Below are 26,676 nucleotides of genomic sequence, written 5' to 3'. Positions count from 1 at the left end.
AACAGGCCTGAGGTCCTATGTCAAGGAGCTCTGGAAAATACCAACTACATCAGTCAGAGCAGCCCCAAGGCCTCAAACCCAGGTAAGGGATTATTCCATGCTTTTGCTCATCAAGTCTTTAAAGATGGCAGCTCCCTCCATAGGAGTAACTATCTTAAAGCAGGATGGGAAACGGATGCATCACCCAGCACAGCACATGCACTAAAAGCAAAACTTCCATACGGGCAGGCAAGATATGTACATTCACTTCAAAGTAGGAGAGATCTGTTGACACCATCAGGCTAAGGTGTTTAAAGGACCCTCTTCTACGCTATGTAAAAATGCACATAAAGACAATAGCTCTAGTGAGAGTGCTCTGGTGACCCAAATCTAAGCATGTTTCACTCATTCCCACCCACACGTTTTACCAAGGTGAACTATTTTATTTTCGATACAGAGACTGAGTTGGTATGCAAGGACTATTATTCACAGGTTCCTTCCTACATCATTTACCCTTTTCCCATCCCACCTGCAATACTACAGCTACCATGGGATTCCTTGTGGTGGTGAGACTCCCTAAATCCACCAAGTCCATCTCCTGGCAAGAGCAAGACAGTCTCCAGAGAGGATTCAAACTACTTAGACTGATACAGTCTTGCATAATACTAGCCATGATACCAAGAGATGACTTTTGCCAACTCAAGCGTGTCATGACAGCATACAACGCTCACTCTCCTGAGGTGGATTCTGCCTACTGACAGCATCACCTGTCCAAAATCGGGGGAGTCTAGTTCGTTCTTAAATCTAGTGTCCAATATGGTAGCACATTAAGGGCCAGATTATCAAACCCATTCACTCCAATGGGAGTGCTTAAGTGAGTGCTCACATGTGAAAGGGCCATACACAACCTTGCTCTAATTTAGATGTTAAACTACTGTGCTCACTCAAAATAAACTCATTGAGCAAGCAGCCTGCTCTCATTATTTTCCTCTCCTTTCGCCAAGAGGGACCATGAAAACTTTTTACCTCTTAAGGTATGTCAACACTGCAGCTGGGAGGTGTGATTACAGCAGGTGTAGACAGACCCCAGCTAGCTTTGATCTAGCTTTGGATCAAATCTAGTTCAAGAGCAGGGAAGCCTGGATAGCACGTATGGCAGCCACTCAAGTAGGTACCTGGGGTCCTGGGCGGGCCCCTATGTTGCATTTACACCTCCCAACTGCAGTGCAGACATACCCTGGGTTTAGGGACTAACCCAATTATTGGCTGGGAGGGGTGGGGGGAAAAAAGTTTTTCAGCCATCCTGCCTAAATCATGCCAATGCCTCTGTAGACACGCAACGTTTATTGGCTATAATTTGATGAGATTCTTGTCAAACACACGTAAAGAATGTAAAGAGTAGCAAGTATATTTTAATTACTTTATTGGGACTGCTATCTACATACAATTCAGTTTTCCAAGTAGTCAAGGCAGTTACTTTTAAATAGTTTAACATGTCAGAGTCATATAAAACACAGCTGGAACCAAGGTACAATAGAAATATATACATATTATGGTACATTGAGTGCTTCTGAATGTGGCTCATCTCATCTCTGGTAACTAAGGGTCTCATTCTGCCATGCTTTTAGACACACTGAGGAGCATCTTACTATGCACGTAGCTCCACTGGTCTCATATGGGGCTACTTATATAGCAAGGTGATACTGCGTGTGAATAAGGGTGGCAGAATTCAAGTCCCAAGCAATTAAAAGAAGTTGTGCTATACAGATACTGTAACACAAAAATGAGTTGTCACTTCTTGAATTAGACAAGATTAACACATTTGCCTAAACTCCTAGATTTATACAACAGCTAATGCAGCATCTGATAAAGTGCTGCTTCATGATTGCAATTGTAGTTGATTATTTACTCTATGTACATACACCCGTGTTACAAAATTAAGAGAAAACATTGCACTAACCAGAGCCATAATACTGCGAGTTATAGTCCCCTGCATTAATACTTCAGGGATCCTGATCTAGCTCAGCTACAGTCAGACACCAGCATCTCACCGGCCTCGTTTTAGCCCTGACAGGAGTTTCCAGATGTGAAACGCTGTCTTTTGTGCGCAAAAATACTGCTTGTTGCTTTCTTTTGGAGGAACTCAGTTTTGTAGCAGGTGAAATGCTAGGATAGTTCTTATCCTAATGGAGAACACCCGTAAGGAGCTGCCAATTCCATTACTGTCGCTGACACGTCCTTCCTTTTGCACAATATATATGTGCTGCGGCGCCTTTCAGTAAGTGTTGTCTCTTGAGCTTTGCCCCAGTTGAATAAGATCATCAAGTACTTCAAATCTGCAAAACCTTCCAGATCACAGTGAATATCGGTGCCCCTTTATTTTCCAGGCCAACACTGTTTGTTATCAGCCTCAGTCAGACCAGGACAAGTAATTTACTGCCTGAGTGCAACCACCACCATCACAGGAGAGATCCTGAGCTGATGTCAATTGGCATAACTCCATTGACCTCGGAAGAACTATGCCAGTTTGTAGCCGCAGAGGATCTGGCCCTGAATTCAAGGGACATTTTCAGGTTTCAAGTAGTAGTACTGCAAATCAGCTGGCCAAAGGACACACTTAATAATAAAAAAAAAAAAAAAAAAAAAAAAAGGCAGGTCTACATCGGTCTCTTTTCATGCAGTGCTGAAAGTCTGTCTGTTGATCCCAATGATGGGGAGTACTGACTATGTTACATCAGAACCATGGTTAGCAGAGTTACTAATAACCATCAGCTTAAGTAGCAGCAAAGGGAAAAAACCATACATCACTCTACAGAGTAACTATTCTTTGTATCAAAATGAGGATGTTATGGAGTGGAAGGACTATAGCAGAGAGCAGAAACCTGAATGTTACCCATGTTCAGATTTGGTCTGTTACTCCTAACACACAGCTGATAAAATCCACTTGACAGTGTGTCAATTGAGCTGTCAGCGTGGGTTAGAGAAGAGTGTATAAATTAGCTTTTCTGGGGAAGCTGGAGAAGAGTGAAATAAAAGGTGAAAACTTGTAATATAGACCTCGGGCAGCCATATAAGTCCGTAACATGGGCTCTTTCTTTTGGGGAAGATGTGTAGTGATGCTTCCTCCTAGAGCTAGAAAAATCTACATACAATAGGAATGAATACATGGTTGAGTTGCATTCTTAGTTAAAAGCAGTAATTCCATGATACTGGGTAAGTCACTTGACCTTGTACAAAGCCAACTTAATTGTCAAACTGGGCAAAAAGCACAACCCCACTGAAAGCCAGATATATCCGGGTCAGCATGACTCTGATGTAAGTTAGAACATTAGAGGTAAAAAAAATGCATAAACATGCAACAGCTGCACCTCAGGCATCAGTGCTTGACTCACTGGATTTATGGGATTCTGCTGTAGGGAGACATGCAGTATTGTCACCTTCAGCCATCCTTGGCGTGCACTGCAACCGCAAACTAGTTGATGATTAACGGATTCAGAAACACTAACAATCACGCTGTACAAAGCGAATGGGACTTCTCCAGCTTAAACCCAAGTTAGACTCCTCTCCTTCCTCTTTCTATAGTAGGATCAACCAAATGTAAGAATCGAATGGAGTTTTTTGCTTGACAGGACATGAATGCTACAGCAGCGTCACTTAACAGCAGCTCAACACCAAGCTGCATTTTTATATGAACAACCTGGATCAGGTCACCACTGCTGAAATTTTTTAATTGCCCTATCCACCCTCTCTAACCCCCATGCTTGGGTATATGAATTACCATAACCCTAGAAAGAGAAATGTTGGGTAGAGGGAAATGCATAGTTAAGACTCAGTTACTGCATTGAAGCTAGTATTAGTGACAACCCATCATAGCAGATAATGGCCCTGAAGACTTGTGCCGTCTCAGACGTCACGTTTAATTTTGCCTGTTGCCTATGTCCTACAAGGTAAGTCCCAAGGACAATGGAACTTGCCTCTAACATACATACAATACCCTCATTTTACTGGCCTTTATTGTATTGAAGCTAAAATAAGTAAACTCTTGGCACGTCTACCAAAAAAAATAAGTAAAATGAATAAAAATGAAAGAAGTGCTTATTTTCAAGTTGTGGCGATCCACAGATCCCTGCACATCATACCAAAAACACCTACTAATTCCGTTTCCACACAGAGCACCAAGACAACTGAACATTCATTTCAATGCTGCAGAAGCAAATGTTGTTTAGAAGAGTTTTCAAATCTGGTTTATATGTATGAAATGTCACTGAGGTCTGGATGTGGAATCTTATCTTAAGAACGTAAGAAAAATATTGTGCTGGCAAGACTTTTTACTTTGAAGGAATGTGATAGTTAAAGTTTTGTGGGAATGAAATGAAATGACTGGAATTTATCTTCAAAGGACGTTAGTATCATTAAAAAAGAAGCTACCATTAAGGCAGCATGATGAATCATGCAAGACAAGGCAGTGCTTCTTGCACAGAAGTCTCTCTTGAAAGGGATAAGAGAGATCTGTAGTTTAATTAGTTTGCTTCTGGGGCTTTGGGAATGTCTGGTTCACGTTCCTATTGTTTTCAGTGTTCGACTGCTCCATTTCTGTGTGAGGCTGCTGAAAACTAATTTATGACAGGCAGGGCAAATTGCACTTACTGCAATGAACTTAGCTGCATAAAAGTTCAGTACAAATAAAAGGACAATGTAATGGTCATACCTGGCTACAACACACACAAATATTGTTTACAGAAGCCTGTAAGAACGGAACTTGTAAAGTGCATAACAGGACAAGTTCTTCACTCTGATTCTTACAAGGTCTGCTTCAGACCACTGCAGCAGTACTGAACATTGTGGATATGAATTGACTTAGATTTTCCAGGACCAGGGTGCTTATTTCAAAGCTTTCTACGTCTCTTGCACTATCACACTAGACACTGATGCAAATCACACACATCTGCTCTACAGATTCAAACTTACATTAGCCACTGTACAAGTTGTGTAATACTTGCAGAGCTCACTTATTTCTCTCCAAAGTGTTCCATCATAAACTGGCCAGCACCAGGTTTCAGTGCTCTGATATGTGGGACAGTGTACAAAAATCTGTATTGGATGCTGTCCTCTTTTCTGTGGCTGAGCTAATAAATCACCCCATTCTCAATCTTCTGAGTAATATGTTCCAACTCTGATCCCTACAATAGCTTGCATCTGCCAGCTATATCTGTAATCTCTCAGGTCAGGAACTGAAGTGCAGGCAAGATGCAGATTTTACATTTCAGATGCATGTGGCCTGTGCAGACGCAGGTTTGCAATCCTTTTGCCTACTGCAGGGAGCTTGAACGGCAACGTAAAGTCCAGGGTGTTTGTGTCCTCTTCTATCAGGAAATGTTCTCTTTCACTGTGCTTCCCCGCCCACCACAACGTGTGCTTTAGCTCAGCAATTCAGACCCAGCCCTGTCCAATGATCTGGCACCATCAGGAAATACTTGTCCATTGCTTCACAAAACCTGGTCCGGTACAGTTCTGGAGAGACCACAGTTGGCATTTTACCTAGTGTTTAAAAGAGACAATAATGCCACAGTTTGAGATGGACCAGAGTTCACACAGGAAAAAAAATCAGGTTTGTATTACAGTAGTACCTAGAGCCTTGGGGCTCTATAGCACGGACTGCTGCACCCACACACACAGTGTAAGAATCTCTCAGCAAACAAGACAAAGGAAGTAGTAGCCCCATTTTACAGATGGGCTCAGAGACAGAAGTGAAGTGACTTGTCCAACACCAGGCAGGGCAGAGCTGAGAACTGAACAGACTCCCGTGTCCCAGTCAAGTGCCTCAGCCACAAGACAACTCTTCCTCTTGAGCTGCTGACAGCTCATTTGTAAGCATTTCCCCTTTGAGCTCCCCACAACCGGCACAGGTGTAATGATACTAGAAAGTTACATGGTCAAGCACTTGTGCTGAGGGGAACTTTGACATCACAGCGAGTAGCGTGAGCCACTTCAGCATGGTTTGGGAAGGCAGTGTGGCTGTGATATCCGGGAGGAAGGGTCGCAGGCGGAAGAGAGGAATCAGATCTTCTGAGCACACAGGGTGCAGGGGAGTTTTCACAGAAAAGATTTCATTCCCCAAAACCAAGAAACGGGCATTTCTGAATCTGCTTTTAAAAGATTAGTGACTCCTGCAAATAACCCAACAATACGGAGATAGCGTTACTCTAAGACAGGAGAGCAGTGAGATACGTAGGTGACCCTGCCCTACAAAAAGTAATAGGCCAATTAACAGTACCATCCATGTAGATACATTGTGAGAACACTCTTACACTGTGCACAGCCTTAGGAATGAGGGACAAGAGGAAAGAGTTGCAACAATAAATTTGTACGAGAGAGAGAGTGGTGGGGGTGAAGGGGAGAGAAAATAGTATTGCCTGAAATCTGTCAATAGCAGTGCCAATAGAGTGGGTTATCAGAAATAATATTGGGTGTGTCTTGGACTCACCTTGTCCTCCCAGGATGCCTGTTGACTTCACCACCATTTCAAGCTTTTTGTCCCAGGTAAAGGTGCGAATGTAATCTATTACAAATACAGAAAGACGCGTCATGAAGTTCATATTCCAAAGAGATATTTCTGGGTAATTAGAAATACATTCCTGGCATATGGCAAAGAAATTCAAGTTGCAAGCATTTGCTGCCAACAGAACAATTTCACATTCTTAGCCAGCGGTCTCTCACGCTGGCAGGGGAAATAGCTCAGTAGCGATGAGAACACACCAGCTAGTCACTATGTACATAAAGATATTGCTCAGATATGCTTTGCCTTCACTCAAATTAGTGAGAGCTCCAAGCATCTTGTTATGAACTTTCCTTCATCCAGCTGACCCCAATCCTACATGTGCAAGGAGCCGCCCCACACTGGTCCTACAGTTCATAAGGTGGTTTATGATCAAGGGTGCCCAGAGATGGCTTAAGATCTAGCAACTCATTCATTTTAAGTTAGTATTATTACCCTTTATTAAAGTCTCTTTTGCCCACAAAAAGCATCTGGTGCGGCTTTCAGAGCACCTCCCAACTTTCCTTTATAGAAAGAAGGGCTGGGAATGCCAGAGGTTACCCTGAACAAAAGGAAAGGAGGACAGCATGGCTTGGGCAGGAAAGTCCCAGGGTTGCTTCCAAACCTCTCTCCTTGGAACATGAACTAAAGTCAATACAGCTTCTCAGGCTTATGAGAAAAACATAGTTTAAAAAAAAAAAATCTTCATTAGGTGATCCTGCTTCTCTTATTGCTCTCCCACATGTTGTACAGAGTCCCTGTAAGCAATATCAATTAGTCTTCATCCTAGCACTTACTCATTGCAGTTGCCCAGCCTTATATTCAAGGCTTATTATTATTTACAGAAAGTGTTATTTTTAAGTGAATGTTGTTACTTTCACGGAGACCTGCTGATTACAGATTTTCCATTCACTGCACAAATATTTTCCAATATTTATTGAAACCCCTTCAATAGCCCACGCTTTGTGGTGAGCTATGCACAAACAGTGGGGCAGAAGAGAATTTACTGAACAAAAACGCAAACAATGATGGTCCTAGCATCAGCCCTTTCTGTAGCTATTCAAATGGCAATGACCTCGCCTCTTTTTAAAACAAAACAAAAGTGGGAACACTGACGCAGCCTGTTTTTGGATAAAAGTGGCATCTTTGTAAGCACAAAGAGTAGAATGCAAGAGGAATAAAAAACTATTCCCATCGGTTCTTCAGGGAATACTGAATTATTTTTCTCTTCTCAACTCAATCCAGCAATACTCAAGGCATGTTTCCCTGAGGGATTCAGGTTAAAAACAGAAGTGATTTCCAGAAAATAAATAAATACATTTGAGAGAGAGAGAGAGAGAGAGAGGGGGAAAGGGAGAGGGAGAGGGAGAGAAAAATTATAGATGAACTAAAACCAATTTTCACTTGAAAAGTTAAGAGCAGTCTGTACAAATGTCCATTTATAAGCAAAAGAATAAATGATGCAAAGCTTTAGATTGTATTAGGACCAGAGTTAGTTCTGTAGCTCTTGAATTTGAATGTATTCAAAGTCACCTTAGTATGACAGGTACCAGCGGAAGTGATGGAGAAACAGCGTGACATGTAGCCAGAGATCATAGACTCCTAGACTTTGAGGTCAGAAGGGACCATTATGATCATCTGGTCTGACCCCCTGCATGCTGCAGGCCATAAAACCATCCCTACCCCTTCCCTGGTCCATAGGTTTACTTCTCTGATAGGTTTATTCATCGTCCAGCAGAGGCAAATAAGCCTTCCATAATGCCTACAATTTTGTACTATCACCATCTGTTTCAGGATATATGCAGGAACACCTAATCATCTGATGTAAAATGCTACCCGAATAACCAACAAATGCAGGTAGTGGTTATTATAGGAAAACAACAGATCCTGCCATTAGCAGACAAGAGAAACAGATGAAGTGGCCATTTTTCCACTAAGTTTGCTTACAATGCTCTTGGTACAGCGCTACCTCATCATATGAAGAGATTCACTACTTAGAAAGTTGGCTGACACTGCTTAAGTGACTGTGGGAATGAACATGCAAAATACACCTCTACCCAGATATAACGCGGGCCTCGGGAGCCAAAAAAAATCTTACCGCGTTATAGGTGAAACCGCGTTATATTGGGGTAGCGGCAGCAGGGCTCCGATGGTGATTTAAAGGGCCCGGGGCTCCCCACAGCGGCCAGAGCTCCGACCCCTTTAAAGCACCGCCCGAGCCCCGGGATAGCAGCGGCAGGGCTCCGACGGTGATTTAAAGGGCCTGGGGTTCCCTGCAGCTTGGGGGGGAATAGGAATAGGAAGCACAGAGGATTCCCTAGCTCCCATCTTAAGAGACCTCAGTTTGGAAACATCCTTTGGGATGAGTTGGCATCTTTATTTTGAAAACCAATTTTCCCCTAAGGGGTTTCAAATATGGAATGTGGTGGATTCACCAGCCAAGCCTTTTATTCAAGATTGGCTGTCTAAGGAGTGTTCTAGTTCAACCGTAAGTTATTAGGTGTGATACAGGAACGAACAGGTGAAATTCTACAGCCTGTACATCTAGGTTGACTTCCTGCATTGACCATAAGGTCCCTTCTAGTCTTAAAAAAAAATTAAATCAAACCTATGCATTTTTTCTAGGCCCGTCTCTGTAAGTAAGTTGACTTAAATTGCCATTCAGCTTGGACAGGAAAGGCAGTGAGGAGAAGTATGTAAGGTGGCATAAATAATCCACTCTCTATTTTAACATGGACTTTGACTCCAAGGCATGCAAATTAGACACCAACTTGACTTTCCTTTAAATGACTGCAAAAGGTACTCAGCATGCATGTTAGCATTTGGACAGCTAGGGTTACAAGCAAACAGACAGGCTGGAAAGAAAGGAGTGAGAGAAATCCTTAAGCTTTCACAGTCAGTGTGATCTTACTTCAGCAAGGTGAAAGGCAAGTGCTCATGACATGTGCCTTTGTTGAGTTGGGTGGATCCAGTGAATGTTTGAATGGGGTCATTCGCCCACATAATTCTTCAAATATATTAGCCACAGATATGGCTCTGACTCCAAGGGAGGCTTCAGAAAGGTTCACCGTGAACTGCCCCCAACACACAGCTTAATTCAAAGGAAGATGCAGAAGTCACAAATAACCACAGATATGGTATGGTGGTGATAAGAAACACAAAGTCCATGAAAAAAGCAACAGAGGGTCCTGTGGCACCTTTAAGACTAAAAGAAGTATTGGAGCATAAGCTTTCGTGAGTGAATGCCCACTTCATCAGACGCAAGGGCTCCCTGCGGAAAAGGTGCCACAGGAACCTGTTGCTTTTTACAGATTCAGACTAACACGGCTACCCCTCTGATACTAAAGTCCATGAAGTTAAAGTTAAGTACTTGAAAGAGCAAGAGCAAAGATTACATACCAATGATCCCAACCACCAGCTCATTGCTAGTATCATCACGGCCAACCAGCAGGGAATAGTCAATGATGAGGTGGCTGGAAAGAAAGTGGGAATCGCTGTGGATGGAAGCCCTCAGCACAGCCTTGCAGTGGGAGCGGATATACAGAGGGTTGTCCCGTACCATCTTCAAGAGATTTTCATCTAGCAGGACAACATCGCAGCTTTCCTTCCCAGTGTCTGTTTTCACATTTCTGTTCCGCAGGGAGCCCTTCAGGTCAAACACCTGGCAGGGGAGGACAAGAGCACTTTGTTTCATTGGAAGAAAGTCTGTTTTACCCACTTTCCACTCTGTTAGAGACAAGTGTATCAAAGACTACAAATTGTTTTACTAGGAAAGCATGAAGTGTCAAATCTCACCCTTAAATCAATTACTCCCAAGTTGTATATATAGGATTGAGTGGTAACTAATCAATGGACCTTGAAGAAGATGTCAGTACACTGCTTACAGATTTTATTGTATTATGATTTGGACTTTAAAGGTGACCTGACATGATATTTTCTTCTAAAACTGCTGAATATAAAAGAAAGCGGATGCTGCCACTTTTTGATGTTTGCATTCTGCTTACTGGGAACCCCACAGGTCAGACGTAAGGAGAAGACATTCGGGAGAGGGTGAATCTTACATGCAACAGGCCATGGTGTGGCTGGGAAGGTCAGAGGATTAATTGTAGAATTGTAGCCAGTTGTGGTTGCTGCAAACACAGTACAAGATAGGCCATACAAACCTGTTGATCTGGCCTAGAAACCTGGTCCCTTCAGCTACCAAACAGCTGTGCTCCACCAGTCTAGCAAGAAGTTAAGCTCAAATATATAATGTCTCTGAGGCAGCAAACCACCATAGGACAAGCAGATCACATATACATTAAAACCATTAGAATTAGATACAGCAGACACTATAATATGCTTAAACCACCACCACCACATTTCTTCAAATAGTAGTTTAGGCATAGGGTCAAGATTTAACCACCTGGTAAGGATAGACGGTCAGCAATAAGCCTTTTTTGATCTAAAAAGACAAAGTCAAATTTTAAGTTGTGTGTGATTTTGGCTAATTTTCTTCTAACATTAAAAAAAAAATTCTGAGTCTTCAGTGTAAACCTTGCAGTTCAGGGCAAGCCACCCTGGATACCCAGAGATGGAAGGACAAATATAGGTTTCAGAGTAGCACATTAGGACATCTAATGGAAAAAAGGTTGCAATCTTAACTATAGCAATAGAAGCCATTTGAAGATGACACTTTTATGCCTTGTCTATATTACTGCGGGAGATCGATCCAAGTTACACAACTTCAGCTATGTGAATAACGTAGCTGAAGTGGACGTACTGAGATCTACTTACCGTGGGGTCCACACTACGCGTGGTTGACTGGAGACACATTCCTGTTGACTCCCCTTGCGGTTCTTGTTTAGGTGAAGTACGGGAGTCGATGGGCGAGAGATCTGCGGTCAATTTAGCGAGTCTTCACTAGACCTACTAAACTGACCACCGATGCATCGATCGCCATGCGTCAAACCCCAGATAAGTGTAGACAAGGCCTGAGTCAACATCTTTAGGGTGAAGATGCCCCATTAGTATCAGTGGCAGCCCTGCTGCAGCTCTCTGTGTCAGAAGAAGCACTTTGGAAGAGAACGATGCATCACATAGTTATTCCTCACCTGAGCCATTTTTCTGCCATAGAAAAGGTTTTCCATGACAAGCAGATCCAGCTTTTTCTCAGTGTTGTTCTGAGAGTTCTTGTATCCAATCCGATACACTCCAAGTATTTTGGCCAGTGCTGTTGGTTTCTGATCAAGAGAACAGAGTGATAACATTCCAATAGTTATGGTAGTAAGCATTACATTTCTGTGCACCAGAAAAGACGGTTACTCACCGTTGTAACTGTTGTTCTTCGAGATGTGTTGCTCATATCCATTCCATTAGGTGTGCGCGCGCCGCGTGCACGATCGTCGGAAGATTTTCTACCCTAGCAACACCGGCGGGTCGGCTGTGGAGCCCCCTAGAGTGGCGCCTTCATGGCGCTGAATATATACCCCAGCCGACCCGGCGCCCCCTCAGTTCCTTCTTGCCGGCTACTCCGACAGTGGGGACGGGGGGCGGGTTTGGAATGGATATGAGCAACACATCTCGAAGAACAACAGTTACAACGGTGAGTAACCGTCTTTTCTTCTTCGAGTGCTTGCTCATATCCATTCCATTAGGTGACTCCCAAGCCCAACTTAGGTGGTGGGGTCGGAGTGAGACATTGCTGTGTGCAAAACCGCTGATCCGAAGGCAGCATCGTCCCTGGACTGCTGCACTAGTGCATAGTGCTCTGTAAACGTGTGGACTGACGACCAAACCGCAGCTCTACAAATGTCCTGGATCGGAACTTGCGCCAGGAAAGCCGTCGAGGAAGCTTGGGCCCTCGTGGAGTGAGCGGTGAGGTGCGGTGCTGAGACACCTGCCAGGTCGTAGCAAGTCCGGATGCAAGACGTAATCCAGGAGGATAGGCGTTGTGATGAGACCGGTGAGCCTTTCATTCGGTCGGCCACTGCAACGAAGAGTTGCGTCGTCTTTCTAAAGTGCCTTGTGCGGTCAATATAGAAGGCCAGGGCCCTGCGTACGTCCAGAGAATGCAAACGTTGATCCTGGCGAGTGGCATGTGGTTTAGGATGAAAGACCGGGAGAAATATATCCTGGTTGATATGAAAAGGAGAAACCACCTTAGGGAGAAAGGCAGGATGTGGACGAAGCTGCACTTTATCCTTATGGAAAACTGTGTAAGGGGGCTCGGATGTAAGCGCCCTGAGTTCAGAAACGCGCCTTGCTGAGGTGATGGCTACGAGGAAGGCTGTCTTCCAGGATAGGTACAGAAGTGAACAGGTGGCCAGTGGCTCGAATGGATGACCTGTGAGCTTGGAAAGAACCAGGTTGAGGTCCCACGTCGGAACGGGCTGACGTTGCTGTGGGTACATCCGGTCTAAGCCCTTGAGGAATCTAACAACCATCGGGTTAGAGAATACCGAAGACGCGAGTTCCCCTGGGTGAAAGGCCGATATAGCGGCCAGGTGAACTCTAATTGAAGATATCGCCAACCCTTGCTGTTTTAGGGAGAGGAGATATTCCAAAATGAGAGGGATAGGTGCCTGTAACGGGGACGTGGCTCGTTGTTCGCACCAACAGGAGAACCGCTTCCACTTGGCCAAGTATGTGGTCCGTGTTGAGGGCTTCCTACTGCTCAGCAGAATCTGTTGGACAGAGTGCGAGCACTGCTGCTCTGCCTGGGTGAACCATGGAGCAGCCACGCCGTGAGGTGGAGTGATTGCAGGTCGGGGTGACGCAGGCGACCGTGGTCCTGAGAGATGAGATCCGGGCATAATGGAAGCGGGATCGGTGTCTGAACCGAGAGTTCCAACAGCGTGGTGTACCAATGTTGTCTCTGCCACGCTGGGGCGATCAGAATCACCTGTGCCTGGTCTCTGCGCAATTTGAGCAGTACCTTGTGGACCAGAGGAAACGGAGGGAAGGCATAAAACAGGTGGTCTTTCCAGGGAAGGAGAAACGCATCCGAGAGGGAGCCCGGAGCTCGACCTTGCAGGGAGCAGAACACGTGGCACTTCCTGTTGTCTCGAGATGCAAACAGGTCTATCTGGGGAAACCCCCACTTCTGGAAAACGGAATGTATGATGTCCGGACGGATAGACCACTCGTGTGTTTGAAAGGACCTGCTGAGTCGGTCCGCTAAAGTGTTCTGGACTCCAGGGAGGAACGATGCCGTGAGAAGGATTGAGTGGGCGATGCAGAAGTCCCACAGGCGAATGGCCTCTTGGCATAGAATTGACGAACGTGCTCCTCCTTGCTTGTTGATGTAAAACATGGCCGTGGTGTTGTCGATGAGAACTAACACACAGCGACCACGTAGGAGATTGAGAAATGCCTGGCACGCCAGGCGCACCGCCATCAGTTCCCGAACATTGATGTGCAGGGCTAGCTGGGGTGCAGTCCACAGGCCCTGGGTATGGTGCTCGTTGAGATGGGCGCCCCAACCCAGAGATGAAGCGTCTGTGACCAGGTGCAGAGAGGGTTGTGGGGCGTGAAACGGCATCCCTTCGCAAACCACATTGTGATCTAGCCACCATGTGAGGGAGGTCAGGACCGAGTTCGGGACTGTGACCACCATGTTCAGGCTGTCCCGATGTGGGCGGTATATTGATGACACCCACGTCTGGAGTGGGCGAAGCCGAAGTCTGGCATGCCTGGTTACGTACGTGCAGGAAGCCATGTGACCCAGCAGGGTAAGGCACGACCTCACCGTGGTAGTTGGGAAGGCCTTGAGTCCTTGAATGAGGCTCGTGATGGTGCAAAAGCGATTGTCTGGCAGGATGGCTTGTGCGCGTCTGGAGTCTAGAACCGCGCCGATGAATTCTATTCTCTGGGTAGGTTCTAGAGTGGATTTGTCCTTGTTGAGTAGGATACCCAACTTGTTGAATGTGTGCACTATTATGTGGACGTGATCTCGAACTTGTTCTTTGGTGCGACCGCGTACCAGCCAGTCGTCTAGGTACGGGAACACCTGTATCCCTTGCCGACGAAGGTACGCTGCCACGACAGCCATACATTTCGTGAACACCCGTGGGGCCGAGGATAGGCCGAAGGGAAGGACTGCAAATTGGTAGTGCACCCTGTTTACCACGAATCGCAGGAAGCGTCTGTGAGGCGGGTAAATAGCAATGTGAAGGTATGCGTCTTTCATGTCGAGGGCGGCGAACCAGTCTCCAGGATCGAGGGAAGGGATAATGGCCCCCAGAGAGACCATGCGGAACTTCAACTTTACTACGAATTTGTTGAGTCCGCGCAAGTCCAAGATGGGTCGCAGACCTCCTTTGGACTTGGGAATGAGGAAGTAACGGGAATAGAATCCCCTGCCCCTTAATTCCACTGGAACCTCCTCTATGGCCCCCATAGCGAGGAGCGTAGAAACTTCCTGTATAAGAAGTTGCTCGTGAGAAGGGTCCCTGAAGAGGGACGGGGAAGGGGGGTGGGAGGGGGGGATTGAAGAAAACTGGATAGCGTATCCCCTCTCCACCGTGCGAAGGACCCAACGGTCCGAAGTTATAAGGCACCAAACACGGTGGAAGTGGGAGAGGCGATCCCGAAAGGAGGGGGCTGGATCCTGGGGGATGACTGGGGCGCCGTCCTCGACCGCACCTTCAAAAGTTCTGCCTAGGGCCTGAAGGTGGTCTAGGTGGTCCCTGGTTCTGACCAGGTTGAGGGCCGGTCCACCTTCTTCTACCACCTCGCCCTCGCCTCCGGGCCGAGTCCTGTCTCTGACGAGGCGGGGGGGGGGGGGGTAGAAGCGCTGAGGCTGCGGTCTAAATGGCCTGCGCTGAGGGCCCACAACATGCATCCCCAAGGAACGCATGATCGTCCTGGAGTCCTTGAGGCTCTGCAGGCGAGAGTCCGTCTTTTCAGAAAACAACCCTTGACCTTCGAAGGGTAGATCCTGCAGGGTTTGCTGCAGTTCCTGAGGCAGACCCGAAACCTGGAGCCAGGAGATCCTCCGCATAGCGATACCTGAGGCCAGGGTTCTCGCAGCAGAGTCCGCTATGTCTAAGGAGGCCTGTAAGGAGGTCCGAGCCACCTTCTTACCCTCCTCTACCAGGGCTCCAAACTCCTCCCTGGACTCTTGGGGAACCAACTCCTTGAACTTCCCCATAGAGTTCCAGGAGTTAAAGCTATAGCGGCTCAAGAGCGCCTGTTGATTAGCCACTCTAAGTTGCAGCCCTCCGGCTGAGTAAACTTTACGGCCGAATAAATCGAGGCGCTTAGCCTCCTTTGATTTGGGCGCTGCGGCCTGCTGACCGTGGCGCTCCCTTGCGTTCACTGATGCCACCACCAGTGAACACGGCTGGGGGTGGGTATACAAGTACCCGTAGTCTTTAGACGGGACAAAGTATTTCCTTTCCACCCCTCTCGCTGTGGGCGGGATAGAGGCAGGAGTCTGCCATATCGTAGAAGCATTGGCCTGAATCGTGCGGATCAGGGGTAACGCCACCCTCGATGGGGCATCCGCTCCGAGGATATTCACGATCGGGTCGTGCACCTCCACTATCTCCTCCGCCTGCAGGTCCATGTTACGGGCCATCCTGCGCAGAAGATCCTGGTGAGCCCGAAGATCTATTGGAGGTGGGCCTGTGCATGATGTGCCCGCCACTGCCTCATCCGGAGAAGAAGAGGAAGATGCCTCCGGTGGAACAGGATCCAAGGGCTGGTCCTGTTCTCCCTGTTCCTGGGCTGGAACATCACCTGCGCCTGGGTCCAGGGCGTCAGGTGGTGCGGACACAGAAGCCTCCATGCCCCCTGGCGGAGGCCGAGAAATGGTGGACTCCGGGGCCCTTCTGACGGAGTGACCGGAGCGAGAGGTCGAAGCAATTGGAGCCCCTTGCGCCTGATGGTACGCCCACGGGGTCCAAAACGACCAGTGAGATGGGCCATGAGAATGGTCCTCTGTGTCCTGCCAATGTCCTAAGTCCTGTTCCTCGGCTTGCCCCTGAGGGGGGTATGCCGATCTCGAGAGGTCCTCCGAGGAGCGGGACACCGATCTCGATGGCCACGGCGGTGCCGAGAGCGTCGAGACGATTCCTGTGGGCTGCGGTGCCGCACGGTGCCGGTCCGGAGATGATCTATCTCTACGCGGTGCCGGCGATCGGTGCCGGGACCGCGACCGGTGCCGATGACCTCGTCGGTGCCGATGACCTCGTCGGTGCCGGGAGTCGGATCTGGACCTCGACGAGGACCTGGAGTATGCCCGGTGCCGGGAGCGGCCTCTCGACGTCGAGCGTCGACCGTAGCGGTGCCGAGAACTACGTCTCGACGTTGATCGGTGCCGACGATCATAGCGGTGCCGAGACGTAGAGCGGTGCCGCGAAGAAGATCTTGGCCGCGAGTACGACCGGTGCCGAGACGATATCCGGTGCCGGGACTGCGAGCGGTGTGGGGACCTGCTTCGGGACCTGGATCGGTGCCGAGGTTCCAGCCCTTGCGATGGAGGGCGCATCAAGGCAGGTTTCCCCCTCGACTGGACCGGGCGAGTCAACGGTGCTGTCGGTGCCGGTGGTTGGGGCGGTGCCGGCTCCGTGAGAGCTATTAAGTCTCTCGCCGCCGCGAAGGTCTCTGGAGTCGACGGGAGGCACTGTATCACCGCCGGTCTCGGTGGAGACGCTATCTGCACCGGACTCAACGGCCTCGGTGCCGGAGTCGACGGTGCTGGAGGCACCTGTTTCCGGTGCTCCACCGGTGGACGCGGCTCTACCCCCGGCACTGGGGGAGCCGGCGTCTTCGGCACAGAGGTCCCCGTCTTATGGGCTTTTTTATGCCCCGGGGATAATGACCGGCGCCGAGGCACTTGCTGTACTTGCGGTGCCGACGAGGTTCGGTGCCGGGGAGGCTTGTCCGACGCCACTCGCGTGGTCGTCATAGCCGGTGCCGCCGGGGCACTGCGCACCGAGGCGCTAGGTGCCGGGGCCTGACTTGTAGATGGAGCGTCCGGACTAAGTGCCGCCTCCATCAGGAGTTGCCGGAGCCGAAAGTCCCGCTCCTTCTTGGTCCTTGGTCTGAAGGCCTTACAGATCTTGCACTTATCTGTTTGATGGGACTCTCCCAGGCACTTCAGACAGGAGTCGTGCGGGTCGCTCGTGGGCATAGGCTTAGCGCAGGAGGCGCACTGCTTGAAGCCGGGAGCGTTGGGCATGAGCCCGGCCCCGCGGTCGGGGGAGAAAGGGGGGAGACGACCCCCCTAATCCCCTAAACTACAATAACAACTAAAACAACTTTAAACTATTTAACTATTTAACTATAAACACTAGAACTACAACTATAACTATAACTGCGAATGACTAACTAAGCTAGGGAGAGTGGAGAACAGCTAAGCAGCGCTCCACAGTTCCAACGACCGTCAGGGGCGGTAAGAAGGAACTGAGGGGGCGCCGGGTCGGCTGGGGTATATATTCAGCGCCATGAAGGCGCCACTCTAGGGGGCTCCACAGCCGACCCGCCGGTGTTGCTAGGGTATAAAATCTTCCGACGATCGTACACGCGGCGCGCACACACCTAATGGAATGGATATGAGCAAGCACTCGAAGAAGAACTTTCATTTTTCATCCCAATACATTTGATTTTTAAGTCTTGGCGAAATGTCTGCATTTTAAATTTAAAAACACATACTTTCTTTCTATCAGGCTGCCAATATATACCCAACTCCCCATTATACCCTTCATATCTGTTAGTCAGGGCCGGCTCCAGGCACCAGCGCAGCAAGCAGGTGCCTGGGGCGGCCAAAGAAAAGGGGCGGCACGTATGGCTCTTCGGCGGCAACTCAGCAGCAGGTCCCTCAGTCCCTCTCAGAGGGAAGGACCTGCCGCCAAATTGCCACCGAAGAATGAAGCGGCGGTGGTAGAGCTGATGTGGAATGGCGACCGATCGCGGCTTTTTTTGTTTGTTTGTTTTCCCGCCGCTTGGAGCGGCAAAAACGCTGGAGCTGGCCCTGCTGTTAGTCCCCTCATTTTAATATGACTGGCCTGAAAACAATTAACTATTTAAATAAAAGCCAAGTTCCAAACACCAGGCTATACAAGCTCCTACCTTCTGCTGAACAGCATTAGTGATGTAAGTGAAGTAGTGTGGGGCAAAGTCAAGGAAGGACTGGACCTCCAGACGGGGCATCTGCTTCAAAATGAATCTGTCATCTGTTTCAACATTAGAGAAAGGCTATGTAATTCTAGATGTAGGAAAACAACATTTACTGTAAATATACATAGAGACACCCCCCACTCCAACCCTTCAAGAATCTAACTTCAACTGTGTACCTTATAAACTGTAATTTTCTCTTTAAACCTTAGCAGCAGAAAGTTGTGTCCATAGACTTTACAGTTCTAGGTGTTGGCTCATTTGAAGGAATTAAAAAAAAAAGTCTGGTTTGCCTTAACCGTGAAAGCCAGAAAGATTGAAAGAAAACTGTACTCATTCAATTATATTAAAAATTGGCATCCCTTGAAGCCGTGAGAAAATAGGAGTTTTATACTTAACCTCCTTGGCCAGCTATTTTCAGCACTGCTGAAGAGTGGGTACTGTTGGCATTTTCAGCGTGTGCTTTATGAAAGCCAGTCCTCCAGTTGTGCTTTGGGGTTTTCAGTTTAGTTCTCCAACCCTCCCCCCCCCGCAAGTGCCGCACTAAAGGTACAGAAAACACCCCTCCCACAAGAAATGGTTAAGAAGATTTTCACTATGAAAGGAGAAGAAATAAGCAAGCCAGTTTTACCTTCCGTCACATAGAACGCAGCTCCCGACTTGCCTCCACGGGCCTGCCAGGGCAGAGAGTGAGACAGGGAGCGGATGAAGTCCTCCTCACGGCTCCCGAGTATCACATCACGCATCTTATGGAATTCCCCGGCATAATAAATCCGGCAATAGAATTTGGCATTAGCATCTGAAAACTCTGCAGAGAGACGTGGAGGGAGAAGGTCCTTCATTAATTAGAAAATGCAAGGCTTGTTTTCCCAAGAGAGATGGCCTGTCAGTAATATTTTTCAAGAGCTTTTAAGATCCCTTGCCCTCACTACAAAAGTTATTTTTAAGTTACAGTTACTCTCTTATCCACCCCTATGCTTTAAGAGCGTAGAAAGCTGGCTAAGCAGTAATTAAAAAAGAAAAGGGTGGTTTGTTTTTATTTTAAATACTGCCACAAAATTAGCCCATGTTACAGCCCAAAGGATAGCGCTTCAAAACAAGATGTGATGGTAATTTAGACTTTGTAGGGCTGTTTTTGTAATTAACACTTGGACTTGTCAGTAAGAATGCCATTGCACTGCAACCTGACATTTTCCTGCCCAAGTTGAACTGTCAACTCATCAACTCCAAGTTTTATTAGGGAGGTAGTGCTGTGTTTTGTGAAGAGGGCAGTATGCCACCATGTGATTCTCAATTAAGAGCCCCAAATTATTTCCTACTCACGAAGTTCCACATGAGGATTTGCTAGCTGCTTCTTTTGTGCATCTCCTCCATCTGCTTCATCTGAAAAAGGCAAGGGGAACATTAAGTCAGGCATGTCTGTTTAGCACCACAAGCCAAGTTTTATAACAAGGCATGCTTAGTACTGAATAGAATTCACATTAAAGGAAGATCTTTGGGGTTTGCCAAAATGTTGATTTTTATTAGCAGCAGTCCTTCTAAAGCCCCCCCCCCCCTCGAGAAGATGATTAGATACTGCATGAACAGTTAGAGAGTCACAATCACACACCAATCATTTATTTCACTAACTGAATTAGCCTCATTTCCACTATTCAAGGTCAAATTGGGCTTCAAATTACAAAGTTAGAAATAAGATTCAAACTCAGTGTGCTATAAAAACCGATGGTCACTGGAAGAGTCCTCAAAACAATTGTGGGTAGATACTAAAGAAAAAACACATTGTTCATTAAACTTGCTGAAGAGAACCGTGAAGTGAAAGAGTCATATAACTAATTTCTTAGAAACAGTCTGGAGAGCAATTGTCTTACTCTAGTCCCTCCAGGCCAAGCTTCCCAACAGAACAACTCTGTGTGAGAGTTTCGAGTGCCGCTACCACTCACACTAGAGAAGCATGACGACAGCACTAAGCTTTTTAGCCTATGTGAATGCAGTTCCTCCACCCCCTTCCTTCTGTTTTCTACTACTCCATGAACTGAAGTGAGACAGCAGACCAAGAAGTAAAGCGGAGAGATGGACTGAAGCCCGCTGGTTCACGCTACACCCGCCCAACTTGAAGGAATTTGGTAGACCCTGAAACCAAAGATGTATTGTTCTTGATACTATAGGCCTGGAGCCTTAAAAAAGGTCCCTTGTCTAGTAAAGAGGGAAGCTGGGATTTTCAAGAGGAGCCCATTGAATTTCAATGAGATTTGGGCACCTAACACTTACATTTCTTTGAAAATTCCAGCTGGAGTAGGTTTGGGGTTTTTTGTTTGTTTGTTTAAATAGACTAGAACTTGGGAGATGAAACAATCCTAGTTGGAAGATGTAACTGATGAGAGAGCATACCTTGAGTCTCTGCTCCTTGGCTCTCCGGGCCCTCCTTGCCCATCTGTCCAACCTGGTAGTAGGCACTATCTGCACCACGTAAGGTCTCTTTCTTCTGGGCAGACAGATCAGGGCTCTTCCCTCCTGTGCCACGGAAGAAGGACAGAACTCCAGAAACCTTTTTTGCTAAAGTGAGTGAGCAGAGGAAAGAGTGGACACCATTGTTTCTATAGTCACTACAACCCAGAAGCTTGTATCACAGAAATAGTCTCAAGTGACTTTTCCAGCAGGAGGGGAAAAGCCCATTCAACAGTAACCTATTTCCCATCCTCCAATCAATTTAAAAGTAACAGGTTAGTTGACCTAGTGTTACAGAATGCTACACCTTAATACTTCAGAAGTCATTGCATCAAACTGAGTTGACTGCTTAATTGCTACATTGGAGTGCTAAAGTGCCAATACTTTAAAAAGGGGGTGGGGAGGAAAAGACAAGCTGAAGAAAGCCTAACACATAGGCGATGTTCCCATGCTCACAATTTGATACACCTCTTAAAAAAAAAACAAAACAAAACCAGGAACGTTCCTGATTGTAAGAATCATTGGCATCTTGGAAACTTTTCTACTGAGAAGTACTCTTGATATTTTACAACTTCCCCTCCTCCCCGAATTTCAAAATATTTAACCAGTAGCCCTAAAAAAAATAATAAAAAAACCACACACCACCATAAGACAATTCTAGGAACACAACTGGAGTTCTATATGGGGCACAAAAGCCCACAGAAGAATACTTAAGTCTGCTACATAAAAAAAAAGAACTGAGGTCATCTGTTACTAGAAGAGAAGAGAACCAGGAGAAAAACACCAGTGAGAGACTTGGTTTAAAATAGAGAGCAGGTAACAGACTGATTTTCAAGCCTGTATCAGCAGTTCAAAAACTGAATTTACGATGCCCAACTTAGAACAAATTGGATTTGGTTTCCAAGTTGTATTTTCCCTTTAACTTAGTTTCCATCCAAACCTACACTTAAGCTTATTTGATCTTAGTAATTAAATCAAAGCTGGCCTGTGAGGTGGATACTATTTCTCTAAAACAACCTTACGCTGTTCTGCTTCAGCCGTGCGGTTTGCCTGTGCCACATTAGTCTCAGGCAATCGGACTGGGCTGCTGCTCTTTGGTTTGTTGTCCGACATACTGAAAGGGAAAGACACTCTGCATTATTTATAACCATACTAAGTTTTCCATGTGAACCAAATAAACTAATTGTTCACCCGAGCACCAGATTATCCCCCATTTTAAATGAATGAAAGAAAGTTAAAGTTACATCCTCTTCCCCATACAGATTTAAAGAGTCATATTGTGGGGAGACATTCAACTCCTCGTGGACTTCCAGGCTTCCTTCCAAAATGACTCCTCTCCCTCAACTATCCAGGGAGGAGATCACCCAGCCGTATCTCAGCGGGGAAGGCCCACTTGCCTGAGTGCAAAAACTGCTGCTCTAAATCACCAAGCTGAGTAAACAGGACTATGGGCTTCGTCAATAACAGATTGTGCCAAACAGCACAGCTCCAGGATTGGGAGCAGCCCAATCACTGCATCCTAGTGTATACGCAACGCTGTGGAGAAGCTGGTTAGGAGGGTACAGGACAAGGGCCCAAAGTCAGATGGGACCTCAATTACTGTTATGAGACAGCTGTTATTGAAACTGGGGACGACACCATCTGGACACTGGGTGCTGTCAGAAAATTGAAGTACTTGGCAGTTCCATAAGAGCACATTGAGGGGCCCCCAGCTATGATTTTGGCTACCCCTCCCCCCAAACCATGACCACACTCAGCTCTCTCTAGAGCAGGGGTGGGCAAACTTTTTGGCCCGAGGGCCACATCTGGGTATGGAAATTGTATAGCGGGCCATGGATGCTCACGAAATTGGGGTTGGGGTATAGGAGGGGAATGAGAGCTCCGGCTGGGGGTGTAGGCTCTGTGGTGGGGCTGGGGATGAGGGATTTGGGGTGCAGGAGGGTGCTCTGGGCTGGGACCAAGGGGTTCGGAGAGCAGGAGGGGGATCAGGACTGGCGGTTGGGATGCAGGGGGTGGCTCAGGGGTGCAGGTTCCGGGCAGCGCTTACCTCAAGCGGCTCCCGGAAGCAGCAAAATGTCCCCCCCCCCAGAGCTCCTATATGGAGGCACTGCCAAACGGCTCTGTGGCACGCTGCCCTGTCCACAGGCACCGCCCCTACAGCTCCCATTGGTTGTGCAAAGCAGAGCCCCCAGGCTGGTCCTATGCATAGGAGCCATGGGGGGGGACAGGCCGCAGCTTCCAGGAGCTGTGTAGAGTGGCCACCGACCCTGCTCCCCAGCTGGAGCACTGGAGCGGAGCAAGCCCCAGACCCTGCTCCCCAGCAGGAGCGTGAGGGCTGGATTAAAAAGGCTGGTGGGCCAGATGCAGCCCGCAGTTTGCCCACCCCTGCTCTAGAATATTGCCAAGCCTGCTATGAGCCAGTCTGTCACCTGTTTGGTGGAAGCCCTTCTTCAGAACTGCTCTTCAGAGATGCTTTGGATAACTCATCTAAGCCATTTCTGTATTCTTTGCAACTGAAAGGGAAAGATTAACAGTTTATGTTACAATTCCGACAATACCAACCCATTTGCTTTAATTCAGAGGCAGCAGCAAGTAGGAGAACAACCCCCTAGAGATATGATACCCACCTTGTAGCACAAGACCCTTGAGAAACTATTTTACTCTGTTCTGTAACAACTAGCTCTGAACTCTGGTTATTTTATCTAAAAGGATTTTTCAGAAAGCTGCAGACAGTCTAATTTCCCCACGTACAAGGGCTGTCACTTCAATTTCGCAAGGAGCTCTCAGATGGGGCTAGAAGAAAGTCTCACATTTATAGAAGTAGCAGCTGCAAGGGGTTTTCACATGTTCCTTGAACATAAAGGCCACTGAAGATTTTTTTGACATTTGGGATAAACCCAATGAAGAGTGAATCAATTTAAATACCTGAGCGCAAAAGCTATGATGGAGCTTGGTTCCTTTTCACAGACTGCAATGGGTACCCGTTCATGTTCATACATTAGGTAGTGCTTATCTGGGTCACTGTATAAAAAACAGAAAAGATTATGCTTTTATGATAGCAGCTCCAGGCAAGTGAAGGAGCAACAGGTGGAGTTTTTGGTGAAGTTCAGATTTCACCAAATACACCCCAGACAAGTGATTCTGTGACTTGGATGCCTCATATGGACTTGTAAAAGGTATTGGCTTCCCTCATCACAAATATTTGTAGACGGCACATTAGCCACAGGCTAGAGTAATTTAAAATTCCATTATGTACTACAGGTGGTGGTGGAGAGTAGAAAGATTAACATGTTAGAGAAAACAGGGTTCGCTTCAAGCAAGTTATATACTACTGGATGTTATGAACACACTATTAATCCAGTGATGTTTATGTGCAAGGAAAGCCAAGTTATGACTATTAGTTTCTCTGTTCAGCAAGAGCAGTTGCACAGATTTCAGTTTCTGTAGCAAAGCCAGGACATCAGTTTTGTATTTGACACACAACACAATTTTCATGCCCATTGCTAGCACCATATATTACTTACAAGGGGAATGGAATGGGATTATAGCTGTTTCCAGGCAACAAATTTGCCAAAATAGCTTTCATAGTAGATTTCTCCTTCACCTGGCTGTCTGTAGATCCCAACAAGTGTCCATCAAATACATCTAGAATGAGGGTATGACTATTAATTGTGGGTCATGACGCATACAACAGAACAATCAAACTTTACTTGAATTTCCACATGGGCAGTAATCTTGGGAAATAAAAAATTCCTTGTTCTATCATACATTTCACTGGAGGATGTCAAAGAAATTCACATGTAAATGTAAGTATCATTGCCATTTTAAAAATTGAGGCTGTGAGGTTAAGGGCCAAATTCTTAAAAGATAGACTGCCATTAAGTGCCCAAATGTAAAAATCTGGCCCAACAGTGACTTGCCTCAAGTTACAGTGAGTCTGGAAGAGCCATGAATAGAACCCAGATTGCCTAATTTCCAACCCAGAGGTCCTATCCCCGGAGCCATGCTGCTGAATATATGAACAGTCTCATGCAGCTCATTATAGTACAGCTTGTGAAAATTTGCACTGTAACTGCCCTTTTTTGTAGCCAACCTATTAAAATCTCCCTGGATCAAGATTCGCTCAGAGAAGCTGTTTGGTGGATGTCAGCTCGCAATGCAGCAATATTGGTTCAGTTACATCGGCTGGATGGCATTGTAGCACTGCGCCCTTGTGACAGATATGCCTGCCCGAAATAAGTCTAAGATCAGAACTTGACGTTGGATAAGAGTTCTCCAGGATATTCAGCCCCAGGAGAAAGGAGAGTGCCTTTCACTTACAAGGATTCCTTTCTGGACAAAACTAAGTGTTGAAGAACATGAATCTACTCTTCATTCAAAGAGGGAAGGGTCAGTGATATGGAGAAGAAAGCCTAGGGAGAAAGCAGGATACCAATGGCCTTCCCTCCGGAGGAGAGTGTTTCATGGCCATTCTTCATTAGAATGCAGTAACAAGCCAATAGCTCTTCTGCAGCTGCAGCAGAACCTTTAGCAACAAGCATATCTTGAGAGGAGCACATGTATTTTTGAGACACAGTTAGGTACCATTCAAACATTTGAAGAAGGTTGATGAGATGCCCTGTATCACAGGTTACATGATACAGGACACCATTACTATAAGTTTACACTATTTTGGTTCCCAACATTGAAGCCTGTTGCAATACTCAAGCACACTTCAAAATATTTAGTCCACTTTGGTGAGCTTTAGGCACTCAGTCGGCCGAGTGAACTGTTTGGTTCTCAGCACCATCCATCACTTAATCTAGTAACCAGTAGTCTCATATGCTACCCACTACGTGGCGTCTCACACAACCAAAAGGGAGAGGGAGATAAGAGAGTCATTGAATTGTACCTTCTGAGCTACTGGTGGTGTCTGGTTCAGAGAGTGAACTGGCAAAGGAAGGCCCCCCTGTCAGCTGCTCTGACACAATTTCAGGTGGGGTAGGAAGCTGGAGGTGGGTGGAGCTTGTGGAGCTCTGACTTGACAGGGTTGTCAAGAAACGGTCGTCTGTTGAACATACAAAAAAGAACAAGGACACAGGAAAGCAGTGAGATTACCAACCAAAACTAATTTCTGCTTCCATCCCGGACCCTTCACTAAAAACTGACATTCTCTTGGGTAACCATTTTCCCCCCTCACATATATGATATGTGATATAACAGATCCTTCACTTGGAAAGTGGAGGAGCAGTGCATAATGAGAGCACAAATGCTAGGTGGGGTAGCAGGAAAAAGTTTCCAAAAGCACTTAAGTCCCAGTTCTGAAAGTGACTTGGGGCTTGTCTACACTTAGACGCCGCTGCAGCACATCAGTGCAGACGCTACCTAGGCCGACAAGAGGGACTCTTCTGTTGGTGTAGCTAATCCACCTCCCCTAGAAACAATAGCTAGGTCGACAGAAGACTTCTGCTGTCAATTTAGTTCTGTCTACAGGGTGACTTAGGTTGGCTTAATTATACCACTTGGGGGTGTGGATTTTTCACACCCTTGAGCAATGTAGTTATGCCAACCGAATTTTCTAGTTTAGACCAGGCCTCAGAAACTCCAGCTGCTTAGTCTCCTAATGGGATAAGCAT

At 46.8% G+C, this 26,676-nt stretch overlaps 1 protein-coding gene across 5 annotated transcripts in view; it reads right to left on the bottom strand.

The window, feature by feature from the left end:
• Positions 1-1,385: 1,385 nt before the first annotated feature.
• The window catches only part of PIKFYVE (phosphoinositide kinase, FYVE-type zinc finger containing), a 100,562-nt gene continuing 75,271 nt past the window's right edge, over positions 1,386-26,676 (bottom strand). For 4 of the 5 annotated variants that reach the window (XM_024109205.3, XM_005306082.5, XM_005306083.5 and 1 more), the window contains 13 exons: positions 25,953-26,108; positions 24,586-24,706; positions 23,987-24,082; positions 23,491-23,574; positions 22,084-22,175; positions 21,005-21,169; positions 19,940-19,999; positions 19,248-19,424; positions 18,572-18,675; positions 11,608-11,736; positions 9,914-10,175; positions 6,464-6,538; positions 1,386-5,517 (listed from right to left, as the gene is read on the bottom strand). In XM_024109205.3, coding sequence (XP_023964973.2) covers positions 5,402-5,517; positions 6,464-6,538; positions 9,914-10,175; positions 11,608-11,736; positions 18,572-18,675; positions 19,248-19,424; positions 19,940-19,999; positions 21,005-21,169; positions 22,084-22,175; positions 23,491-23,574; positions 23,987-24,082; positions 24,586-24,706; positions 25,953-26,108 — 1,637 coding nt within the window. In that variant the 3' untranslated portion in view covers positions 1,386-5,401. The remainder of the gene's footprint in view (positions 5,518-6,463; positions 6,539-9,913; positions 10,176-11,607; positions 11,737-18,571; positions 18,676-19,247; positions 19,425-19,939; positions 20,000-21,004; positions 21,170-22,083; positions 22,176-23,490; positions 23,575-23,986; positions 24,083-24,585; positions 24,707-25,952; positions 26,109-26,676) is intronic. The other variant, XM_065562126.1, reaches the window with a different exon arrangement.

This window comes from Chrysemys picta, chromosome 11, assembly GCF_011386835.1.
Source record: "Chrysemys picta bellii isolate R12L10 chromosome 11, ASM1138683v2, whole genome shotgun sequence".
In the NCBI taxonomy this organism is placed as follows: Eukaryota; Metazoa; Chordata; order Testudines; family Emydidae; genus Chrysemys; species Chrysemys picta.
This window is presented reverse-complemented; position numbering and strand designations above follow the sequence as displayed.